The sequence below is a fragment of the Propithecus coquereli genome, unplaced genomic scaffold, assembly GCF_000956105.1.
Source record: "Propithecus coquereli isolate 6110/MARCELLA unplaced genomic scaffold, Pcoq_1.0 Scaffold473, whole genome shotgun sequence".
Lineage (NCBI taxonomy): Eukaryota > Metazoa > Chordata > Mammalia > Primates > Indriidae > Propithecus > Propithecus coquereli.
The window spans coordinates 947,800-973,164 of NW_012150541.1; the positions used below are offsets into that span (position 1 = coordinate 947,800).

The 25,365-nt window shown below is 49.0% G+C and overlaps 1 protein-coding gene across 1 annotated transcript in view; it reads right to left on the reverse strand.

The window, feature by feature from the left end:
- Nucleotides 1-25,365, reverse strand: part of DOCK1 (dedicator of cytokinesis 1) — a 484,728-nt gene that overhangs the window by 10,631 nt on the left and 448,732 nt on the right. Inside the window, exons 43-49 of the mRNA XM_012655364.1 lie at nucleotides 24,311-24,395; nucleotides 20,803-20,889; nucleotides 18,101-18,277; nucleotides 16,910-16,993; nucleotides 11,630-11,767; nucleotides 5,213-5,358; nucleotides 639-837 (exon numbers count right to left, since the gene is read on the reverse strand). Coding sequence (XP_012510818.1) covers nucleotides 639-837; nucleotides 5,213-5,358; nucleotides 11,630-11,767; nucleotides 16,910-16,993; nucleotides 18,101-18,277; nucleotides 20,803-20,889; nucleotides 24,311-24,395 — 916 coding nt within the window. The remainder of the gene's footprint in view (nucleotides 1-638; nucleotides 838-5,212; nucleotides 5,359-11,629; nucleotides 11,768-16,909; nucleotides 16,994-18,100; nucleotides 18,278-20,802; nucleotides 20,890-24,310; nucleotides 24,396-25,365) is intronic.

The window sequence follows — 25,365 nt, forward strand, 5'->3', positions numbered from 1 at the left end:
TCACCGCCCTCACACGCCAGGACTGTGGGATGAACGGACTCACTGGGATTTTTAATGTCAACTCACCAGCACGTGTCATGTAAAGTCCCCGTAAGTCCTTCTGAAAGATGGCCGGGAGATTGAAATGCAGAGCAGATGAGGAAGGGACGATAACATGAAACTAGCCCAGCTGGTGGAGCCCAGTGGGAAGGGACATTCGGGTCCTATCTGAGCAGATCATAACGCTTAGGCAGCAACTGTGCCTTAGAGATTTCCAGCCAGGAAGGGGCGAGGGAAAGGCATTAGCTAACAAAGAGTACTCTTTTCTGACAACAAAAGCATTCTCACATCGCCAACAAGTACAACAGAGCTGCAGAGAGCCTAGAAACCTGTGGGCTCTGCTGGCGACCTCCCCGACCTGAGTCGATTTGGGACGGAGGACGGACGCTAAGACCAGCCTCCCCTCAGACTCTCTGTGTCTCTCATGGCCCGACTGGGTCAGACTACTCGAGGCTAAGGGGGAGGAGGATCCCAGGTTTTAAGGTTACTACTTTGCAGCAAATTCAATACAATCCAGTGGACAGCCCTGCTGGCTCCAGGAGGAGCACAGGCAGGTCCCAGGAGCTCCTGCAGCGTGAGGGGACAGCCCATTGGATTACCGTCTCAGAAAGGATCACAGCCTCAGACTGCTGCAGGGAAATGTCGGTGGGTTTAAATTCCTTATCAAATATCTCTTGATGTTTGCTGTTCCTTTTCTCTTTCTTCTTGTCCTTCTTCTCCTTATCCAGGTCATCCTTGTCTAGCTTGTCCTGGGACCTGGAGTGCATTTTCTTTGGCAGGAGAGGCTCCAGGGCAAACCTAAAGGAAAAGTTTCTTTAAATCAGTGTCATCTTGATGGGGAGCAATTCCTTTCCATCCTGCAGATACCTGTAAACTCACTCGGAACTCCTCGAAGTGCTGACTGGGACTCGCAGACTTTTATAAGGACGGAAATGATTTAAAAGGGAGGCCGAGGGTGACTTCAGATACATAGTAACCAACTGTCAGGGTCGTGTTTCCATCCCAATAAAAACAAACTGGAAAAAGATAGAACACTTATAGGACAAGAGGACAGGGTACTGAAGGATGACATTAAGGAATTATCGTTGATTTACGACAGTAGGATGGAATTTTGGGTATATTTCAAAAGGCAAACCCTTGCCTTTTAGAGATTTATACTGAAATATTCACAGACACAATGGGGAAAAATAGGCAGGTGCCAAAGCAAAGAAATTTCTGGTACCTTAATTCTGACCACATTTCTGTGATTATAGATTTATGGGTTGCTTCTGTGTGAAAGCCCTTTGGATGGCCCAGCCAGAGGCAAGCCGACTCCGCTCACAGGGACTTGGTGACACCCTCAGGTTTTCAGCCGAAAAATGAGCTAGAGACAGAGGGCCTCGGTCCTAGCTCTGCCACTTGCTGGTGACACTTGACATATTCCTAACCTCTGGGAAATTGATGTTCTCATTTACAAAAGGGAATGAGAACACCACCACCCTTCTGCCTATGTACACCAAACAGTTGCTATAAAAATACGTTGATGATCAGACCACTTAGTAAATGGATCTGGGGCTAGTCTCAAAGGCATATGTCAGAAGGTTAGTGTGCACATGTGTGTGCACACATGTTCACACACGTTGCATTTTGCCACTGTAACACAAGATCGGCATGTCCGTCCTGTTTCTAGTAACAGGAGGGGGTAGAATGGATCCAATTCTAAGACTGGACTTTTATCCCCTGCAGCTCCTGCTATAAGGAAGGAGTCAGCAAAGAGGCCAACATGGATAAAGTATGGACACACTTGAAAAACCTTATAGCAAAACTCATGGATAAGGTATGTTGTTATTAGGATCTTATATTTTCCATATAGCCTGCCCTTTGGAGCTCCCAGCCCTCAAAGCAACTTCCAAGTCCGATGTCCTTGACCACCTGGAGGATAAACTGGCTTCTTTGAGGGGAGAACGATTTCAAGAGAAGAGAATTTAGAAAGCCAGTCACATTTTCATCCTAGCTGTGGTTTCTCTTAAACTTGCTTCCGAATGGGAAATTTGGAACAAAACCACTGTGCTGATTAAGAAGGTCACAGCAGCATCCTTGCTCCCCAACATGGGACATGCAACATGGTCCATGCTGAGAGGGACCAGGAAGGGACGGAGCATTGACAAAGCTGCATTTAAAACCCTCTATAGATGTAGACTGCCAGGAGCAGGAATAACGTCTCCTACTCTTTGTTTCTCCCTGTCTCACACGGCTGTGGAGAAGGATCTGTTGTTAAGGTACATGTGCTATTTAAACAGCAATCGGATTGGATCTAAGCATTGATTATCACCAGCTGTTTATGTCCCCCAAAACGAGAGACCCAGATGTGACGGGCCTCTGAACGGAAGAACATGCCACTACCCACGAAGTCGTCTTGTCTCCAGATAGAATCTGAATCTGATCCAACCTCTGTGCTCAACTACGAACATAAAGAAACTGCGGAGGACAGAGACACACAGCAGACAACTCTAGGACACAGCAGGGAGCACGAGACATCAAGCAACCTAGATTTTTCAACAAATAAATTACAAGGAAAAGAAAAATAGTGGATTAAAAGAGACTTAAAGAAATAATATCAACCAAGTACAAGGTGAGGACTTGTAAAAAAAAATAACATTTATGACAATGGGAAATTAACACTAATATATTTTGATAAAATGAAATTCCTGTTAATATCTTATGTGTGACATAAACTAGATTACTGCAAAGTTTACATAAAGTAATATAGTTATGTTTTTTAAAAACGAGGTCAAGTCCTATCTTTTAGAAATTCATATTGAAATAGCTGTAGATAAAATGATATGCTGATTGAGATTTGCTGGAAAATATAATATGGGGGAGGAGGGGTGGGATGTAGATTGAAAGAAGATTCGCTAAAAATTGATAATGGCTGAGGCTGGCTGATGGGACGCAGCGGCTCATTATACTGTCCACTTTTGTATATGTCTGAAATTTTTCTATAATAAGAAGTTTAAAAAATTAAAAATGATTGCTATAACATACCAGTACTGACTTAGATCATTAAGGCATTTCGAAACACCTGCATTTTTCCACCTGGATATGCATTAACCAATAAATCAACATCCATTAGATGTTAAATATTGTATCTATTATATTATAAGCAACAGCCAAAAATTGTCATGATTTTATCCTAGGTTTTGCAGAACTTGAGATAATTAATGTAGGCCAAAAAAGGATCAGGAGACATCTTCCAGCGCAGGGAGAAGACCTACGCTGTGAAACCTTGATGAGTACACAAAGAAGTGAGAGAAAGACAGGGCGAGTTTTAAATTTTTCACATTATGAGAAGCAACTGCCTGCAGGATGAACTTTATTTTGCACGTAACCTGTGCCATTTGAGACCAAAGCCTCATTTTCTCCACATTAGTTAGATAGCGAAGGGTGCTAACCCTAAGAATGAACGAAAATCAGGACTCTAATAAAGATGCCTTCTAGTTAAAGGTTAAACAAATGCCTTGTGGGGAGAAGCTGCCTGCCAAGCTCACGTATTCACATGTGCAATACACCACTCTTCCATCTAAAACCTCTCCATCAATCTCTACCCTAACCCCTATGTTCTTGGAAATATAAAAACCTTTTCATAAGTAGCCTGGGGATTTTCTTGGGGAGAAGTTGAATTAAATTTCTTTAGCAATTTTGCTCTAAAGTGACAAGCACACATGATTTAAATACCTCTAAATTGAGAATTTCCATATGGACTTGGCCTTATAAGTACCAGACACTGATAAAAATTGCTGTTGAGAAAAAAAAATTGTGGGTATAGTCTGCAATTCTCCATTGGGCACATCAGTTGTAGGCAACAAAGGGCACTTAGAGCTGAGCCGTCCCTTGGGGCTCTCTGGAAGTTTGTGTCTGCATGTTGACAGGGCCAGGAGCCTGCGGGTTTGATAGGGTGATGGATTGTAAACCAAATGGGATTGGACAAACACGCAACTGTGCAAACGTGGCAGTAAAGCAATTAGAAGTTCTTCTCTGATGTTTAAATTGCATGCAACATTTTTTCTTTTTATATAATAACAAACTTTCTATGCTTCCCACTCAGAAACACACAAAAAAATCAATATTGTGGTTCTCTTTGCAATAGTCTGAGCTAATGCAACAGCCACAGTGAGTGCTGAGTGAATGTTAGTTAACTAGTTTAACTAGTAGGTTCTTGTTTCCCTCTTAGCTGTTTTGTACTATCAAGTACTCAAGAGGAAAAATGGTTCTCCGAAGTGGTCTTGTAGAAAGAAGGTGGCCTGTGTGTACTTAGAACAGTCAAAACCATAAAGACAGAAAGAATGGTGGCTGCCGGGCGAGGGGCGGTGTTAGTGTCTAATGGGTGCAGAGTTACAGTTTCACAATATAAAGAGTTCCGGAGATGGACGGTGGGGATGGCTGTACAGCAATGTGAATGTACTTAATGCCACTGAATCGCACACTTAAAAACGGTTAAGATGGTAAATTTTATGTGTACTTCACCACAATAAAAAAATTGAGATAAGAAAGGATAATATGCCCTATATTTTCCATAGAAAATAGAAAGTATGGGACAGATGGTCATTCTCAGAAGTATTCAACTTAAACAGCATTTCCCTTTAAAAGGTAATAAAACGTACCAGAAACAAAGCTAAACAAATAAAAGTTTTGCTCTCAAGAAAAAACAAAAAAGGAGGAAGAAAAAGAGGAAGGTGGCCGGGCCAGCTGTCGCATAAGCCTGTGTGACGGCCGGCTGGGCGGGTGGTGCCACGCGTGGACCCGGAGGCTGTGTCGTGCCCAGACCACGCCGGCCCTGCCCTAGCACGACACCCGGAGGTGACCGTGAGATGAAAAGTCCAAAGTGCACGGCCAGGAGGGAATGCACCTGCTGCTCCCAAGCCGTGCTGAAGAGGACTGGACACTCGCTGGCAGTTTTAAAATTTGAAGGAAACCTTGTCCAAGGCGGCACCCAAAGTGAGACCTTTCTTCTCAACAACTCACAAGGCCCTGAAAGTAATATTGGGCACTATGGTCGTAGAGTCTTGGAGGATCACAATTTCAAAGATAATCTTGATTTTTAGAAATCCTCAGTTGTGATAAAACAAACCCAGGGCTCCTCATAGGACCCCCAGCCCTCTCTGCTCCCAAGCTGCTGCCGCTGAGTCTGACTCACCCATCGGAGCCCGGCCTGGAGGGGGTGCTGTCGGACGAGAGGGAAGAGACAGACGCCACGGACAGAGGCCGGGAAGAGGAAGGCATCGTGAAGGACCGCACCATGGAACGGGGGCGGCTGCCTCTTCTGTCGTCCAGACTCGAGGGCTGAGAGAGAAACAGAGAGAGAGCCTTGTCAGACTACTGCGAGGAGGTGGTCTTCCTAGCGTGGAATCTAGACCACAATCGTCCACACTTTTATAAGCAGTACACGTTCTTGTTCTGAGCAACTGACGAAAACGATTATTTTGGGGTCTTTTGAAACCTGACTCAGTATAGTGAAAAATATCAGAAGGAACCTTCTTAGCTTTTTAATTTTCAATGCAGTTTTCTTTGCCGAGACCACAATGCGTCAACCCATTCCAAAGTCATAGTAGAATATACTGACCAGAAAATGTAATGTACGGAGTAACATCTAAAAAGTGGTGAAAGAATTTGCGAGATCTTTAGATGGACTTTGTACATCTCCGCATGTTGACAAACTACCCAAGTAACCAAAATGCATGGATGGGCAATGATAGAACCTCTCTAGACTGAAATGAGACGCTCCTGCTGCCTTGGGAACAGTGGACTCCCCGCTGCGAGTGACTGCTGTAGGGAATGGACGAAGTCACGTGAGAGTTGCCAAAGCGCCTCCCGCCTACTAGGCGTGGACTAGTGATGCATCCTGGAGAACAATGATCTCTGGATGGACTTTTCCATCCTCTCCTTGACATATTACCAGAACACGTGTCACTGAAATATAGCATATGTCAACATCTAATTAGCTAAAAAATTCTCGTGTACCTGCTCCCCGAGCCAGATGCTGGCACATCTGGACCGCAGCTGCTGCACAAGCACTTTCCTTCAACCTGAGGATGTGGGAATCAAACTCCTGTAGGACACGTCCTCTCTGCATGGCTTCAACTCCCTACTCCCAGCCCACCCCACTGAAGCTGGCATCTCATTCAGCCAATCAACTATCTACAGCCTGTGCTAGATCACAGTTCCAGACCTCAGGGGCAAGAAGCCGTCAATTACTGATTACATAATGCCATTTCTGCATCTGAAAAGTGGGCCTATTTCCTAAGTATCAGATCCCAAATAAAATATTATTTGATTTGTACACTATCTCTTTAATAGTGAAAAGTTCAATATTGCAAAAAGAACAAGGAATTGGTAAACTTTTTCTGTAAAAAACCAGATGATGAGTCTTTTAGGCTTGCAGGCCATATGGTCTCTGTTGAAACTACTCCGCTCTGCTACGAGAGCACAAAAGCAGCCACAGACAGCACAGAAACGAAGGAGCATGGCTGCATGCCAATGACACTTGATTCACAAAAATAGGCGGTGGGCCACAGTTTGTTGACCACTGGTTCAAAGCAACATGCAGCTGGAAGCTGCCAGCACAGAGGGTCTGGTCAGTCTTGGACTTGCACCAATGGTGGTGCCATTGGATAGCTCCACAGAGGAGTCCACTGCAATCAATCAGCCTTTCCGAGGAAACTAAAAGGGAAACGGTTACTTGTAGATATCTCCAATTGTGAAAACATTTCCTAAACACAATCTAGACAAAGTCTACGTAATATCCTGTCCTTGGCTTTTCTGAAACACGATCACAGGTCACCCAAGACCCCACTCTCTGAAGTGTTTCTCCCACACAGCTTCTCCACGGGATCCCGGAACCCCGTTTTGTGTGCTCGCTACCCCTGAGGATCCTAAGGAAGAGCTCACTACTCTCGGTCCACCATCCCCAGCACCACCCACCCCTCAGCATTGCACCTTCAATGCAGCACCCGAGGCCTCTTTACATTTTGAATGAGCCCTGCTGGCAGCCTCTGTCTTCCCAAACCCACACCCTCCCTTGCCATTTCTTCCATGGAAGCTTCTGAAGACAGGCTCAGGGGTTGGGGATGAGCTTGGTGGAGGGCACGTAATCACCCTTCTGAATGCCCGTCTACACAAGCTGTCCCAACTACGTACCCAGATGGGGGCTCCCCTCCTGCTTTTCCCCTGGAACTCTCTTAGGCTTGACTTCAACACAATCCTTCCTGGCTACTGGTGGAAAGAAGAAGGGAAGAGAGCCAGCAACCTGATACTCATGTGATTTCTGCGGCTTGGGGGATGCAGCCTTTATATCCCACCACCCGGTCGGCAGGTGGAGAGCAGCATGGAAAAGAAGCTGAGCACACGGCTAAGAGACTTGACCTGTGACATCTGGGTGGGGCTCTGGCACTGTGAGCCCCATTCCTAAGAGCATCCAGCTTGTCATTTTCCATGTCTCTGTGATGAAATGAACTTCACAGCAGCCACGAGGACCTGAGTGCTGAGTGAGTGGGTGCACAGTAGGGAGGCAGTCAGGGACCAGGAGGAGAAGACATCAGTGAGGACAACCTCACTTGAGCTCTTGGGAAGGCCCAGAAAGCAGCCCCTGCGCACCCACCACCAAGGGTGGTGATATCCCTCAAGAGGTGACCTGGAGTCTTGGTCGCCATGTGAGTATGGACTGCCAGGAACACAGGGAGGACGACGGCAGGAGGAGGCCTCTGCCAAGGAGGGACAGAAGCTACTATCGGGTCCCACATTTGCAGGGCACCCACTGGGTTGTAGCCGTGGGCTCTACTGGGTTGCTCCCCTCACAATTCTTTCTTGGTTGAGCAGAGCCTCTAAAAATCCAGAACTCAGGGCTTCTATTTTTCCATCTGATGCAACTGGGGTCTCACCCAGTTCTGACAGGTGCAGCTCCAGGCCCAGACACCGGGAGTGAACTGATGTCTCTTTTTCCCAGCAGCAAGGCCAGGGATTAGGAGTTGAGGGTGTTAGAACCAGGCTAGAGTTTTGGCTGTGGCACTGACGGTGTGACCTAGCATAAATCTGGAGCCAGCCCCACCTCTCGATCAACACCCCTCCTAGCAGCCTCTGAGGAACCCTGGGTTCCCACGGATCCCAGTGAGAAAGCCACCAGGATAGGTCCCACTGGCAGCTGTGGAGGGCAGTCATGGGAGGAGGGATCCAGGGAGCCCGGTCAGGGGCCAGCTGTGAAGGAAATGGGGGTGGGATGAACCGCAATGCCACCAGGCAAGACCACAGCTAGAACCTGCGAGGGACGAAGGCTGACTCCTGGGTTTCCCGTCTGGGTGACCAGCGGGTGTTGTGACAGGAGCCGGGAAAGGGAGAGGAGGGCGATGGCCTGTTTGGCTGAGGAGCTGGGGGCCACCTGGAAGGAGCTTGCAGGAGGTGGGTTAAGAGATGTGGCTGCAGCTCAGCACCTGGCCCCCCTGGCGGTTAAAGTGATGCCATGGACGGGATGGAGAGTGGGCAGAACCAGGCCAGGCCCCCTGCTCCTCACCAGATGTGAAGGAAGAGGTAGATGAAGATTGCTTGAGAAACATAAACATCTCCTGCATGAGCTCAAAGGCAAACACAAGCACCTACTGTGCACTGCGGGCCAGCAAAGGCGTGGGATGCTGAATGCAGCAGGCGCTCGTGGGCTCTTTCCCAGGGTCCCACATGCCTCGCTCCCCAAGGATCAGGGGACACAGGGCCACAGTGCTGCCTTAGAGTCCCAGGACTGGTGAGGTCAGGCCAGCGCGGAGCAGGCCAGAGGGGCCTGTGTGTTAAGAAGTCAGAGGGTGTCCACTTCCTCTCTTTCTAGGGCTTAGGCTGGCTCAGAAAAATTGACACAATGGTTTATGTCCTTTCTATGGGATTTTTATTTTTAAATCCATCTTTTTTTGAATAGGATGATACTATATTGCTTTTCAAAGTATTCTGAGATGCTTCCAAGTTTCCAACGTAGTTAAGACAGGAAAGGCTCATCTCAGACTGCTTTTCATTGTCACATTTCTCAGAGGATGACGGCGTCTGCCTGCCCCTCATCTGCTCAAAGGAAGCTGACTGCAGAGCCTGGCTTTGGGGTCCCAGGATGCAGGAGGACTCAGGAATGTGGCCCAAGGGAACGAAGCATCCAAGGGTGGGAAACACATCCTTAATTCTGTTCCTGGATTGCCCCCCTAATAAGCCTCCCCACCCCTAGCTAGGGTGCCCTGTCTGGCCCCACAGAGCAGGGCTGGAAGTCTGGTGGAGATGGTGCTGCCGCAGGGTGCAGTGGGAAGCGCTCATCTCCAGCCAAGGATGGCTGCCGGAGCTGCAGCCAGGGGAAGCTTGTTTTTGAATAGCGAGACACCCCTGCCACTCACACATACCCCGACCTTCCTGTCCTTGTTTTCTCCAACGGCAGGCACACATAGGAATCATGAATCATAGCAGAGAAAGGGATATGAAAGATGTTTGGTGAGTCAAGCAGCTTCCTGTGACTTTGAGATATGTGTTAAATGATTGATAAAAGGGAAGCTTTTCACTTAGTAGGAAACCTTCAAGATTTCACAAGTGTTTATTTCTTAGAAACAATTAAAACTGGCGTTGAATTTTGGAAGAGGTGCACAGTGACACACCCTGAAACGCTTCTTGCCACTCGACTCTGACTGCAAGCAGTTGCAAGCTCCGACGCCATCAAGCACTGCTCAGGGATTGTGACTTGCACAAAGGCCAGCGCCTGGATGCCCAGGCCTGCTCACCTGTGGCAGCTCCTGCGGGCCTGTCAGTCCCAGATTCCCACCCACTGAGCTTCCAGACCCAGGGCCAGCAGTTGTGCTTTGTCAGGTCCCTGGCTTGGAGGCCCAGAGGCTCAGCCTCGCCCGGCAGCGTTGGGGAGACTGGGGAGCAGGCAGTGGAATCACGGTCCAGTTAACCTTTCTCGGGGAGAGTCCTCATCTCCTACCACATGGGCGAGAGGAGGACAAGCTCGTGATGTGAAATACAGGGTGAGGGCTGGAAGCACAGATGAGACTGTTTGGGCTCAGACCCCGGGCTGGCCACTTGCTAGTGTGTGACCTTGGGCTCGTTAACCTTCCTGTGTCCTTGTGTCCTTACCTGTAAAATGGGAATGACCATGGTGCCTGCTTCCCAGAGTGTTAGGTGGATCAAGCAAATGAACATTTGTAAAACACAGGAAAGGTCCCTGGCACCCGGTAAGCCCTAAAGTAGTGTTTGCTAAACGAGATGAATGTACGATGGAAAAGTGAGTTCAACAGCCAGGGCAGCTGAGAACTTGGCCAAAAACGAAACCAAAATGGCGCACCTCATTCAACACCCGGCCTTTAGGGAGTAAGTGTTGTATGTTGTAAGAAGTGGAGTGACTCCCGCCTAGCACGCCTTCCTTAGGCAGGACCACTGAAGACGTGCACACACTGCTCAACGCCAGCAGGCGTGGAATTCTATCATGGTAGATAAGGGCTTACTTCCTCTCTTTGCCACACAGCCTGTCATCCCTGAACAATGGGGAAAGGGGCCATTTGCTGTGCCCAATGTCTCCAGGGTCCACTGGCAGTCAGAATAGGCTGCAGCGAAACCCAGAGACCATCAAGATGGAAGTACCACTCTGGACGTCTCGCCAGGGAGACTCTGGGCGTCTTGCCAGGGTGGCTCTGACTTGGGGTGTCTGGCCTTGCCCCCAGAGCTGCTAAGACATGGCTCCTGAGGACAGTCTCAAGCCTGCTGTCAGACTTCAACTGCACGGCTTTTTGCCCGGTTAAAACTCACAAGCTGCTCTTTATCATGCTCCTGATCCCAGCTCCTGCTCAGAAACCTTCCAGAAACTCATCGCAAAAGTCCAGTTCTGCCCTTCATCATGAGAGGGCCTCCTGTCCCAGCCTGGCATCCCCAGTCCTTGGAGGTCGGGTACCTTTCCAACTCCTCCCTGTGGTTTCCCTCCTGCACAAGGCATGCGTGTGTCTGCACTGGCCTCTGGCCATCCAGAGTCCCGCCTCCCAGCCTTTGTTGAGGGAGTCCTCTCTCTGGGCAGTGTCCTTCCGGGCTCCCCTGGCCATATCCAACTTATCCTCCTCGGTCTAGATCAACTACCACTTCCTCCCATAGGTGAGTCTTTGCTAACAAATTCAAACTCTAGTAATCCATCACTCTCCCCTCATAGCCATGATTCTTAGACTTCAACCTTGCTGGGCCACCTCTGCCATGGACATCACAGGAGCTGAACCCTTTGTGTGTGTCGTACAACTGCAGGTGTAGGCTCTGCCAACCAGCCAAGTCACATGGGCCTCTTGAGATTTCTCCGTTGCTCCACAACAGTGAGGGTGGACTATGCTCACACCAAACAAGGGGGCATTTGGTGATCACGCAAATGCATGAATGTTTATTCACCCTGACGTGTCCACTTATTAAAAGGAGGCTGCTGGATTGCTGGCAGATGGACTGACAAAGGGATTGAGCTCCCCTAAATCCTGCTTCCTAAGCACAAGTGAGTTCCTGTGCTCTGTGAGCCCAGCACAGCTGGGCAATGGGATGCACAGACACCCCCTCCTCTGCGACACCACCCACTCACCACAGTTCGGATGCCATATTGCTTTTCCACCTTTTCCTTCAGCTGTTTGAAGCAGGCTTCCATCCTCTCGTGGAACGGCCTCAGGGCTTCCGTGACTTTTTCTCCATGAATCCTGATCCCTTCTGCCAAAAATGGAATCTGTAAAACATAGAAGTTGCGTCCCTTACGTCTAGGATCATGGTCTAGGGAAAGCAACGCACACCGTGGAAGGTGCAGCTGTGCAAAATGCATCTGCTTTGGTTCCACGTCAAGCGGGCTGATTAAACTCATCAGCAGGCATATTGCCCCCGAAGACCAAAATGCTTAAACAAAATCACTTGTGTTCTGGATTGGATGCATGTGGTGTGGTTGCGCCCCACACCACGGCCACTCAATTACTTTCCCAGAATGGACTCACCTGTGCTTTGCACTTGAGTTTGGAGAGAGCTACACTTTGAATTTGTTTAGATGGAACTTGTTCTATTAGCAAAGGGTCATGTCAGAGTGCAAACACTTTTTTTAGCTAAGAATATTACCTTTATAGGCAATTGAGAACCCTATTCCACAACGTAATGACATGTGATCTACAGTCCTGAAGAATATTCTTATTTGGAAAGGAAAACCAAATTTATTCTCCCTTAAGACTAAAAATAATCATTTCTCTGCCGACACTGCTGTCACAAAATATCCATGCCAACGCTTCACTTCCGAGTGTGGAGATGTAGCTGACCTTTAAACGTGTCGTAAGAGAGACGTTTTCATTCCCCCAGCTGCAGAGACCCACCAGAGCCACTGCTGTTGGGGGTGGGTGTAGCAAAGGCTCCCTTTCTGCCTCTGGCTGACTTCCCCCACAAGGCTTGGACTGCAAGTTAGACATTCTTCAACGCAATCAAGCTAAGAGGCTTCCTCTTAATAATTTATAATTAAATCAAAATATGATTAAAAACAGATTTTCCTAATAGGACAGAACACCAATCTAAATGAGCAGATTTATTAGTAAGAAGGATAATAAGTACACAATTGAATTTCATGTGAACAAATTCAAGAAATCTTATCAAGATGAATCAACGCATAAAATGTATTTGGTTGCCATTTATAGCGCGCAGCTGCTGCCTCTCTTGGTACTCCAGGAAAGGAGGGAATCAGCGAGCGCTCTCCTGTGTTTACAGCCCCCCCAGCCTGCTCTCAGGCTGCACTGACACCAAAGTTTGTTTTGCTGACATTTGGGCCCAAACCCAAGGCACATGCCACTGATCCCCTTCTGCCCAGTTACAGCCAAAGGACAGTGTGCAGGTGAGGTTTCAAAATAGACGGGACATTTTAATATTCCATAGGAATTACTCGTGCAGATGGCAGCTTCCCCGGGGCTGGCCGCAGTTTCCTCAGGGCCAACAGGAGGAAAAGCTCACCGTGATCCTTGCGCTTCCTGAGTTCTGTCTTTAGGGATGACAAAGGCTGGGACAACACCTGGTGGGATGGTAAACATGTTGTGTCTATTTCTGGGTGCCAAGGCAGGTAAGTGTGGGGTGCTCTCTCGAGCTGAAAGCACAGCCACCCTAGATACTAAAAGCATTTTTGATTTAGTATGGGTCGTTCTCAAAAGTGCCAAATGTAATCTAATCATTTCTGCTTTTTGTTGTTGGTGGTGGTGGTGGTAGTAGTGTGATAAAACCCTTAGTTAGTCAGATTCTTGACATCAAAAAAGCTGCTTGCTGGACGAGGGTTAAAACCATTTGGTTTAGGTCACGGTCCTGCCTGAATTGTAATTTGGCAGGTGAAACTTACAAGGTGTGAGAATCCATCACTCAAAGCAGTTCCTGACACTGGCTGGAAATAACCTTACAGGATAGGATCCGGCCCCCTGTTCGATGTCTATTTGGGGCTGAACTGCAGCTGCGATTCTAAAGGAAAGAAACTAAAAAGATGTCCTGTGTAAACGCATTCCAACCTACAAGGTACTTGATATACAAGTAGAAGATACAGACCTAGGGCCTGAAATGGTCTTTGGAGACCCTTTAGTTCAGTGAGGTTCCAACCTGGCTGAACATCAAAATTTTTCAGGCAGATTCCTGGACCTGACTTGCTGTAGGTGGATCCCAGGAATCAGCATTCCTGTAGTTTCTCAGAGCCCAGAGAGGGCAGAGGACTTTCCCAAAATCACACCTCCAGTTCAAGATGAGCCTGTGGCCTGCTCTAAAAAGAGGCCCTCCTGATGGGCGGCATTTGAAGTTTGCTCCTGTCTGTCCCCTGCCCAGATTCATGCCCTGCAAGCAGCACAGAACATTTGGAAACCCCACTTGGTGCTCCAGGAGCACCACCCCTGGCCACGACGGTCACGCTTGTCATCAGCTGGGGATGATGAGTGGGTTCGGTCTTTCATCTTCATACATTTCAAAAGAAAAATATGTACACATCACAGCAGTTTAATATAAGACTGCACGGATTCATCTTTGGACACTCGGCAGGGATGCTCAACAATGACAGCTGTGTTTGGGAAAGACCGAGCTGTGCCTTTTGAGGAAGTGACTCATGACCTGGTGTCAGCTGCAAACCTCAGAGAGGCTCCGCACAGCCTGCACCCGGCTGCAGCCTCCCAGCCAGTGAGAGCAGCAGGTCAGCCCATTCTCGATTTCAGAGACAGCGAGCAGAGCTCAGGAGCTGCCTGGGACTTATTAACTGGGCTTCACAAATGATTTTAGGCATTGAAGAGGCGCTTATTGTATATCGGTGATAAAAACTCTGCAAATGTGTCCTGGGATTCCCAGGAGGAAAACCTCACTCTGCCCTGATAGAGTTTCAGATAAAAAAAAAAAAACCCAAATGAACTAATAAACAAAAAGAGAACAAAGCATTCTGAAACCCCAGACTTCTTATTTTTAATGAACATATAACTCAATTACTAACACTAAGATAGGAGTTTTCAAAACATTTGCAAATGAAAGCAAAATCATACATAATGTTTTGAATATGTATTTTCATCACTTTTTGATTTAATGAAGTTACTAGAAAACTGATTATTTCTTTCAACTTTCCTGTGACCTGCTTTAAAATTCATCCTTTAATATAGTTATTAGGAGTGATGACATAGTGCTGACATAAAGCTGCTCTCTGGGGAACAAATTATTTTCCTCTGTAGGGCTTGAAACTCTTAAAATCCAATTTGCTGTAAAAGCTTACAGGAAAAAAAAATCAATAGAACTTTTGCAGACCAAACTAGTTTTTGTATAGCAATGGTTTTACAGCCTTCAGAAGAATTTTGAATTTTGTAACTTTGATTTCTACAACATCTGAAATGGAATCATTAAAAATTCTAAACTCTCTCCCACTTTTGGAGTAACAGAGGAAAGTGGACCACAAGAGGCTTACGTTCCACGTAGAGAAACCATCGTCGTCAGCCAATGATGTCCCTTCCAGCTGGCTCTGAGGGTTTTTAAATCACAATTTCAAGGCAAACATTTCAAATGCAGACAGATTTGTGACAAAGCCTAATTTCTGTTAAATATATATATATGTATATAAGTACCCACTAGAATTGTGGTTATTAAAACAAAAAAACCCCCAGAAAGTCTTGGTGAGGATGTAAAGCCATTGGAATCATGCATTACAGACGGTGGGAAGGTAAACTGGTGCAGCCATTGCAGAAAGTTTGGCAGGTCCTCAAAAAATTAAACAGAGAATACCACGTGATCCAGCAATTCCAGTTTTGGGTATATACCCCAGAGTATTGGAAGTAGGGACTTAAAAAAGATGTTTGTACACCCATATTCATAGCAGCGTTATTCACACCAACCAAAAGGTTGAAATAACCCAAATGTTCATCAACACATAAATGGACAAACAAAATGTGGTCTCTCCCTGCAATGAAATATGATTCAGCCTGAGAAGGAGTAAAAGTCTGCCATGTGCTACAGCACGGATGGACCCCGAAGACAGGCTCAGTGAAACAGGCCAGACACAAAGGACAGATACCGTATGAGTCCACTTACATGAGGTACTGGAGTGTCAGATTCATGAGACAAAAAGTAGAATGGAGGAGTTATTGTTTAACGAGTGCAAAGTTTCAGTTTGCAAGATGAAAAAATTCTGGAGGTGGATGGTAGTGATGGTTGTACAACCATGGGAATGTACTTAATGCCTCTGAACTGCATGCTTAAAAATGGTTAAAATGGTAAATTTTGCTATATTATCACAATTATAATATACATAATAGACATTATGGACCTATATAAATATAAACACTTAGAATTATAAAAATCTAGTCGCTCTTATACATTTGAACACAAATTCGGAGGACTTGTAACTTGGCTTACAACCAAAGGTCAGCTTTACTCCATCCTAAGAGGTCTCAGTGCCAATGTGCTGATGACGGAGAAGCCACTAAGGTGGGGCCAGAATCGAAATGCCCAGAGATGTCTCCGCAGAGGAACAGCCCTGGCTTGTGCCCGACGAGGCACAGAGAAACCATATAGGATGTCTGAGCCCAACTGGGCGCCTGGGACTGCAGCTCAGCGAAGTGGCACCGGCTGCGATGCCCCCACCGCCCTTGGCTCTCTCTACTCAGCCTGGCGAGACCTCAGGGACAGCAGCCTCCTTGCCTCCCACAGGAGCAAAGGAGGCCTAAAGAAATGAGGTGCCCAGCGTAGCAGCACAAGCGTAGGCCGAGCTCCTAGACGTCCCTGACATGCTCAGGAGGGCTCCGAGAAGCACAGACACATCCACAGGTAACTGACAACCTAACACAAGGCACGCTCTGGAGCTACCTACCCTTTTAAGGCGGTGGCCCTCTAAGAAGACTCAGAAGGCCCCAGGAGCACAAGGTGAAAAACAAAATAATATGCAGAAAAGTACAGCTGGGAAAACACAAATGAGGACACACACCACCCGCTAGAGCCCGTAGCTCCCGGCCTGCACACTCGCCAAGGACGGGGTGGTGGAGCACCTCCCCTGGCGCAGGCCACAGCCCACGGCATCATGGCTCTGAGCTTGCCCTGAGTTCTGTCCTATCCATACCACACTGCTGGATTTTCCAGCAGCAGGAGGAAAGAGGCCTTGTTCGCTTGCAAGAGAGAATTTTCTGGGTGTTCTAATTCATGACTGTAGGCAGCCCGGGAGCTGAGTCGATCACACAGCATGGGTGAGTTTACCCAGGGACAATGGTAGTCACATCCGATCTGACTGCTGTCCTGGCGCCCCCATGCTGGCTGGGCACATGTGCTGAGAGGGCCCCAGGCAGACCTGCGCCAGTGTGGACTGGGCTTTTCTTCCCCTCCAGCCACAAAAGGTTGGCATCTGACACTCTACCTGCCAGGCAATCAGGTCCTTGAGCTTCTCGATCTTTTCGTGGGCCTCGGGGTGCTCCTGCAGGTACCGGTCGGTGAAGAAGGCCTGGTGGAGACAGGGAGAGCCACTCAGTACACCTACTCATCCCACACAGATTCTCACACTTACTGGGCGCCAGGCCCTGGGGATGGAGCCGTGTGTAAAATAGACCCACACAGAGCTCACTCCACACCCTAGTTACCCCCTTCCCAGCACCCAAGGCAAAATAACCAGTAAGGCCAAATACAATAAATGGAGCTAAGGGGCAGCTGGGGGGGCGTGGGGAGGGGGGACCAGAAGCACGCCCAGTCCTTGGAGTCCAGCGAAGCCACGCTGACCTGGATGCTGGGTGGCAGTGGACACAGCCCTCCCAGCTGCTCACATGCCGGGCCTGCCACTCTGCACCTGCCCGACCTGACCTACACCTGAAGGCAACAGAGCATTAAGAAAGCGCCGCCTGTTTGCCCAAGTGCGGTCAACTACCCCGTGCAGCACAGCCCGCTCTGCTGCCAGGCCCTTTCTGTCTCCATTTTTCCTTGTCTAGATCAGAGATCAACAAGCTTTTTTTGAGAAGGGCCAGATGGTGAACATTTTAGGTTTTGTGGAGCGTAAGGGTCTCTGTCACAACTACTCAACGCTGCGACTACTCAACTGTGCTGTTTCAGTATCAGGAAAACGGTCACAGGCAGTAAGTAAATGAATGGGCGTGGCAGTGTTCCAAGAGAACTTCATTTACGAAAACGCAGAGCCCTGGTCTAGACCTCACCCGTGTCCTTCAACTTCTGCCGGTTCCCATCCAGCTAGGATCCAGGGGCACCAGTGGCTGGGCCCCCTCCACTCTCCAAGTGCTGCTCCCTGGGCTAAATACTCCTATGCTTTTGTCTTTAATAATCCCAAGCCTCTTACAAGCCACCCAAGGCCCACTGGCCACAGATAAGCCCCACCCAAGTGGGTCAGTGGGGGCTTCCGGGCTATCAGAGGATGCCCCGGGGAGCTGTGCCCGGGGCCCGGCCTCGACCCTGTGGCACCTGCAGGGCCTGCCTCTGGGTGCTCCTGCCTGGCCTGGGCCAGGTCACTGTGAGACTGAGCAAGGATCAGCAGTGGGATCGTTTCTGGGCTTTGGGGATAGTGTTTGGAATTTTCGGTCAGTCCCGGGGCAGGGTTGTGACGAGCCTTTTCATAGTTTGCGAAGCCCCCCATGACGGCAGGGTCCACGATGCCGTTGAGCAGCATGGAGAGGGGGTTGACAGGGAGGCTGGGGTCGTCCAGGTGCTGCTGCACCATGCTGTCGATCTTGTCGTTCGTCAGCTGCATGGTCTCGATGGCATTCTCCAGGGGGCTGATCTCCACCTGCACAGACAGGACGACAGCATGCATCAGCCCACCCGCCCCAGCTCCTGGGGCCCCACCAGAGGAGCCAGGTTGTGAGGGGGCAGCCTTCGTACTCCCCCAAGCACCTTTCTTGCCAACAGAATTTTCAGGCATGACCACTTATGGCCCAACTGAGAGCAGCTGGCCATTTTGTCACTGTTTCCATAGACAGAAGAAAGATTTTAGGGAATTTGGAGGAATCTAGAGGGAGGCCCAGGCACTTGGGAAGCCCGCTGTCCCCGTCTGGCCACACCCTGCTGTGGCAGCTTCCACGTGTCCTTGTGGGACGGAAGAGCTCTCATCGCCCCAGGGAACGTGGGTACTTCCAACCTGCCCTCAGCAGCCTCATTTGCAAACCTGCCACTGGTCAGTGGGGCCTTCAGCATGAAGGCATGGGACTGACCACACGTCCTCCTCAGCCTCCCCTGCGTCCATCCTCTCAGGCACCTCTGACCTCCTTCTCAGGAGGCCCTCGGGTCCCGGCCAGGCCCAGCCCAGTGCCCACTCTGGCTCAGCCCAAGGCACCAGGGCAACGTGGCTGGGTCTAAGGCAGGCACCACAGTCCTGCCCCCACCCTGGCCTCATTCCAACGGACTCAGCTGCCTCACCCCAGCGGGGCCACAGAGGCCTGGGCCAGGGGTGACCTCATGATAACTTTGATGCTCCCAGAAGAGGCGCGACAGGAAGTGTCTTCAGCACCCAGTAAACAGAGCCTCCTGTTTTCTTGCTGCAGCCTGCGGGGAACTGTGAGGAGGGGGTGGGGGCACAGAGATGAACAGGGATGATGACTCTGTAAATTGCCAAAGCCTAGAGTGACACTCCTCGGTGGCTGTGGAGGAAACAGACACTCACTGACGCGCCCGTCTTGCACTGCTGGAGGGACGACAGTGGAGAAGTCACAGTGTACAGAACGTGGCCGACCATGTGCACCCCGAACAACATGTGTCCTAGCAGTGCTGTCCTGACCCCACACCTTACTCTGTCAGCCTCTAGAACATTCCATCCCAGGTGTACAGCTTCACCAAATGGACCCACCAGGGCAGTATTCCATCTGGACCGGCTGCTAACTCCCCGTCCCTGACCCCACTTGCCGCAGGAAAGACTTGTTCCCTATTTTTATCAAACAAACAGGGTGAGTGCCTGGCCCTACAGAGATCCCATGGGGGCTGGTCCCTGGAGGCACAAGCGGCAGCCACGGGGGTTTGACAGCAGGATTTAGTCCTGCCATTCTGGGATTATTCGGCTTCCAGCCCTCTTAGTTTGTTAAAAATGGCCAACACAGCTGGGGGAGGAACTGCATCCACACAAAAGGTCAGGGCCCTCCACCTCCGCTGGCTCACAGATCCCCGATTACTCGGGGCTTGTGGGCAGAGGCCCGCTGGGAGGATTAGCACCCGCGTGTGTGAAGGGCCTGCTCTTCTGGCGTCTCTCCCGAGTGTAGTAAGCACATCACCAGCTCCAGAGGGCCCTGAAGGGGCCGCATCTTCACCCTGACACCTGACTCCCGACAGCCTTCCATCGATCAGGGCTGTCGGGTGCCAGGGGCTGAGAACAGGAGCTCCCAGGGAGGGGCAGGGAAGAACCCAGGTGCTCCCACCCTGTGGCCCTGCAGGGTGAGGAGTCTGGTGGCTCCTGGGTCCCCTAGAGCGGCCTGGACTCAGGCCAGCATGGGCAAAGGAGAAGGGTGAACACAAAGCAGGGAAGGGAGGTTCCAGCCAAGTCCTGGAGCCAAATAATCAGGTGTTTCAGGGGGACTCTCTGTGCACAAAATGGCAAGCACCAGTCTGGGTGAGATCCTCCCTGGTGAAGACTAAAGACATCGAGACACACAAACAAAAACTTCCGCAGTTCAGTCAGACCTTTTTATACTGCCGATTGCCACAGCCCTGGCATTTCAACAGTCAATAAATCTGCTGACCGACTCTGGTTCATGTAAATGAACGTGTCCGATATAGCTCACCGCAAATGTGAGTTTCATGTAAATTAAACTGTCCTGTAGCAAGGCAAGGCTTAGCTTTGCTGAGAGATGGAAATCATTATTCCTTTACACAGTGCCAGGGAAGGGTATATTCTCAGGCTATTTTTACTTGGAATGAGCAAGTACTATTAATTAAGTTGTTTGTCATGTAAATGGCAATAAAACCATCAGGAAAAGAGATCTTTAAAAAAGTATGTAAATTGGAACTTGTCTTAAACTTTTCATTTAGTTAACAGAAAGAACTGTCAAAACAGCACAGCTATGACTGAATTCAAATATTTTGTAAGAAGAAATGAAATCTTAGTTCTGGTTTTCTTATAAGTTGGAGCTGGTTGTGATGACATAGCATTTCCACTAAAATATCGGTGGGTGAGGAGCCATCAACGCTCCCAGGAACAGCAGGGAGATGACGTGAACTGTGGGACCTGCGGTGTGCGCGCTGGTCACCGTCACGCGAAGGCGAAGAGGGCGCGTCAGACTGTATTAGGGCGGGGAGGGGACAATTCCTTCTTGGGGGCGTCCTTACCATGAAAACGGATTTGACCTCGAACCACCTTAAAATTCCAGGTAATTTATACGCAGTTGTGTATACGGTTCTCTCGATCCACATGTTCTGCAAAGGGAACACACCCAACACTTGTTAGGAGAAGGATGTCGGCAGGTGGACACATCTCCCCAGCGGGATTTATAACTCTGTAGGAACTAGGTCCTCCCTCAGGGAAGGGTTCTGCTGGTGTTCAGCACAGGGCAAGCATGTGCTGAGGTCACGGCTCACAAGCCATGCTCTGCTTAATGGTCACACAGCACACACCAAAGGGCCCTGGTTTCCTAGCCGGTGTTGCCTATCTGCCTGGTATTCGGCAACAAAAATATTACACAGTAGGTGGGCAGGGAAGACGTATATACCTCACAATGAAGGGGCTCCCTCTTCAGCAAATAGATTTTGGAAAGCCTCTAAATTTTATGAGTTTTATGACCATTTTTCTTAGCAAAGGTGCAAATGCATTAAGGAAGACTGGGTTTAAAAAAGTGATCTCTCACATTCTAATAAAATCAGTCAGTATTTTAAGCTTTAAAGTTTAACATAACTAATATATGTTTACATGAGAACATAAAGATATGGAAACAGAAAGGAGAAAAATCACCCACTACCCAAAGATGATAACCTAAACATTTTAGTATCTATTGTTCAAGACTTCTTACTCGGTATGCAAAAGTCTATGTGTGTATATTTAAAATAAAAACACCATTTTCTAATCTGTGTTCTTTGGTAAAACAGTATATTACATATTGTAGGAAATCATTTCAAGCCAATAAACAGAAGTCTGCATCTCTGTAAAGGTTGTGCAGAGAACTCCATCGCAGGGGTAAACTGCCAACCCTTTGTCCGACCTCATCCTTCGGGACATGTAGCTGGCCCTGCTCCACCTCCTGTGCTGCAGGATCCCTGAGCAGCCAACAGCCATCTAGACACAAATCATGGGAGCATGAAATGTCCACAATTCCAGAACACTGGCCTGGATCTTGGAAAGCGCTTATCCCAACCCTCTTAGGTTCCAGAAGAGGAAAGGGGAGGGCCTGGCTGAGGCCTTGGGGACACAGGCAAGGCCTCCAGTATCTCAGGCTGATGGTCCTTTTGCCCCACGGGAACGGCTGCCTCAGGCACTCGCCCTAGAAACAGAAGCACGCTAGCCCTTTAGGGCCACCTCTAGACCAGACCTCTGCTTTCTCTCATGTCAACACCCCCTGGGGGGACGAATGGGCTCCATCCTGGGCTTTAGGCCAGCTGCCGAGAACTCAGGCCCTATCTCGTCTCCCTCCCTGTTGGCTGGCCCCAGCTCTCCAGAGCTGGACCCCTTGCCTGGCTTGGAGGCACTGAGCTGTGACGCTTCGCTCCTGGCCTGGCAGCAGCCCTCCCAGCCCCCTGTCCCGAGCCAGCCTCTGCGGGAGGGCAGGAGCCTGGCTTCCCAAGACTGTAAAACCCCCGTGCTTATGTGGAAGCCCGAGGCTTTGTCAAGCATGGATCAAATCCTGTGGCTTCTGAACGCTTCATCCAAGTGCGCAGACCTAAATGGGGCCATTAGGGGATTTCAGGGCCATTTAGAAGAAGCACAGCCTCCGAGGCTTAGTGCAGCTCAAATGTCAGGAGTCCTGGTTATTCTTAGCTCTGCACTCACCTGGCTGCGCACCCTTTGGCAGGGTGCTTGCCCTCCTTGCGTCTGTTTCTCTAGAAGCTAAGAATATACCTACTTTCCAGATGGGAGAAGTGACAGGGAGATTCATGACCTGCCTATAAATCCTACAGTGCAGAGATACCACATAAATAATAGAATTACTGCTTGTATTGACTGTGACAGATACAGATGGCTCAGGAAGCCACTGCCCTTAGCGTGCTGGGTGTGACCTCCCTCGCTGTTCTAGACAACACCGCGGTGACCAGTCACCAAGTGGGTCCAGGATGCTGGCATTAACCAAGAAATAGGCCTTTCATCTTGAAACAACCGGCCTGTTAGACCTGTAGAACACTTCAGAATTCGCTGACTCCAAGCTCCTCCCAGCTCCTCACTGACACACAAGGAACCTGGCCTCAAGGGCTGGAAGGCACTTCTGCCTCTCCACGGTTCTCTGAGACTCAGTTACAGCCCTGAGATCAGACGACAAAACCTGAGGCATTCCCAGGAGAGTGGGCAGAAGCCGCTCTTTACCTGAGGCAACCCTGCTGAAACTGTTCCAAGCCCCACCTCGCAGGAGCAGGGTGCTAACTCACCTTTGACCCCTGCACCCTCTGATTCCTCCAGACTGCAGTCAAGAGGAAGCTATTCTCAGTAGCACTGGTCCTCCCAGGGGGTCCTCTGGGGCTAATGCCTCCTTGCAATATGGGCCTATATAGGAGGTTTCCAGGCAAGATGAACAGTAACCTTTTTTTGGAGACAGAGTCTCACTCTGTTGCCCGGGCTAGAGTGCCATGGCATCAGCCTAGCTCACAGCAACCTCAAACTCCTGGGCTCAAGCGATCCTTCTGCTTCAGCCTCCCAAGTAGCTGGGACTACAGGCATGCGCCACCATGCCCGGCTAATTTTTTCTATGTATTTTTAGTTGTCCGATCAATTTCTCTATTTTTAGTAGAGACGGGGTCTCGCTCTTGCTCAGGCTGGTTTTGAACTCCTGAGCTAAAACAATCCCCCGCCTCGGCCTCCCAGAGAGCTAGGATTACAGGCATGAGCCACCGCGCCCGGCCAACAGTAACATTTTTAAAAATTGGTTTTTGGTGTCTTTTAAAAGTGGAATCCATGGAATCAGTTTGTATGTATAGTTTTTTAAAAGGCTTTGAGGATCTGTGTTAATATCTCTATTAACTCTAATGCACGGTTTGCAACATGGGATAGCTGTTTAGCAGTATCTGGAAAACTTTTTGGTTGGTTGTCACAACTGGGGAGGTGGTCCTGGCACCTAGTGGGTAGAGGTCAGGGATGCTGCCAAACGTCCTGCGGTGCACAGGACAGGCCCGCCACAGAGAATGGCCATGATGTCGGCAGTGCTGAGGTGGAAACCTTGCTGTCCTGTGCCGTGCCGCGCCGAAGTTCAGGCACTGGGTGCTGGATGCTGAGTGAGCGTCTGGGTCTAGACCCAGTTCATCTCCTGACTGCACTAGGTACCTCGGCACCTCCCAGAGGCCCTCTGTAGCTAGAGATGCTGGCACCTGCTTTCACACCTGGGGCTCACGGAAGACCAACTCAGACACACGCAGGAGGGAAGTGTGCTCCCGGCACAGAAGCACCCAACTTGAATAGCGCCGTCACCCTATTACATATCTTAACGACCTTAGTCGTATCGTTAGTGAAATGTCAATAGTTTCTCTAAATTTGGTGGGGCAATGGGTTAGGATTTCTGCACATCCTATAAAAAGACACTTAGTACCGCCCTGTGGTAGGTAGCCTTTGCCACCACACTTCTCCATAGGCAGTTTTGTTGTTAGTGAAAGGAGTTGTTTTTTGGTTTCTGTTTTGGTGGTTTTTTTGTTTGTTTGTTTTTACCGCAAATTCATTGTCTGGGTTTTTCTCTCCCTTCCGGATTGGCCGAGAATATTCAAATCGCTGGACCTCGTTCACCCTGTAAAAACTGCACAGAGACAGACAAACTGTTAGACACATAACCCGACAAAACAGCCGATTTGCTTTCAGACATGGGGTCTGGCCTCAGAACATGTCATTGTGTCTTACAAAATGCCCCAACCTTGACCTGAAGCCACAGCTTGGCTTCCTCTCCCAGCCAGCCTCGGAGGGAGGCGTTGGCAGGTGCAGAAATCAACTTGAGTTTTTGCCTCCCTGGTGTCCCAGACTCCGGGGAGCAGAGGTGCTGGGAGCAGAACCAGTAAACGCAGAGGAAGGTGAGGCAGAGGAGAGAGAATGAGGCCTTTGTGTTCCATTTATGTGTTTTTTATTTTTAAAAAGGTCTTATATACTTTATTCAGATCTATGAAATGCAGATTTTGCAGCTACCCCAAGAGTACCCATGGACCCTGGATAGCCTGCCCCCCTTGCTGGGGTAAAGGGTGGACTCTGCCTGTATACCTGGGGCAGGCGTGGATGGATCGTTTCTGCCCTGCACTGAAATGCAGACCGGCCCCACATCACAGGGAAATACTGTATCTGGGTATGCTCTACAGGTCACCATTTGCAAATGCTTCTCTCTGAGAAAAATGTTGTAAGCCTTAAAAGGTATGCCTTGCGAGAGCAACCATTTGTAAGTAAACAGGGTCCTAGTTTATCTTCCATTATTGTTGATGAAAGGTCATAGAAATGATGAAAGGTTAAAGAAACCACCAAACTTCAGGATATAAAACCAGATCCTGAAGAATATTAGGCCATCAAAGAGGTTAATTTTTTTTTCACTAGAACATGGATCAAATAGGAGAGAAAATTCTCAACATCAAAGAAACATCTGCCTTGGCAGACGTTTCTACACCACTGCTAAGTCAGGTGCAATTCAAATGAGAGGCACAAAATCTCACTTGAATTTGGACAGTTGACTCTTGAGGTTTAAAAGCCACCCCATAATCCTGTATTATGTAATTGCTGTGCTGTGAGGG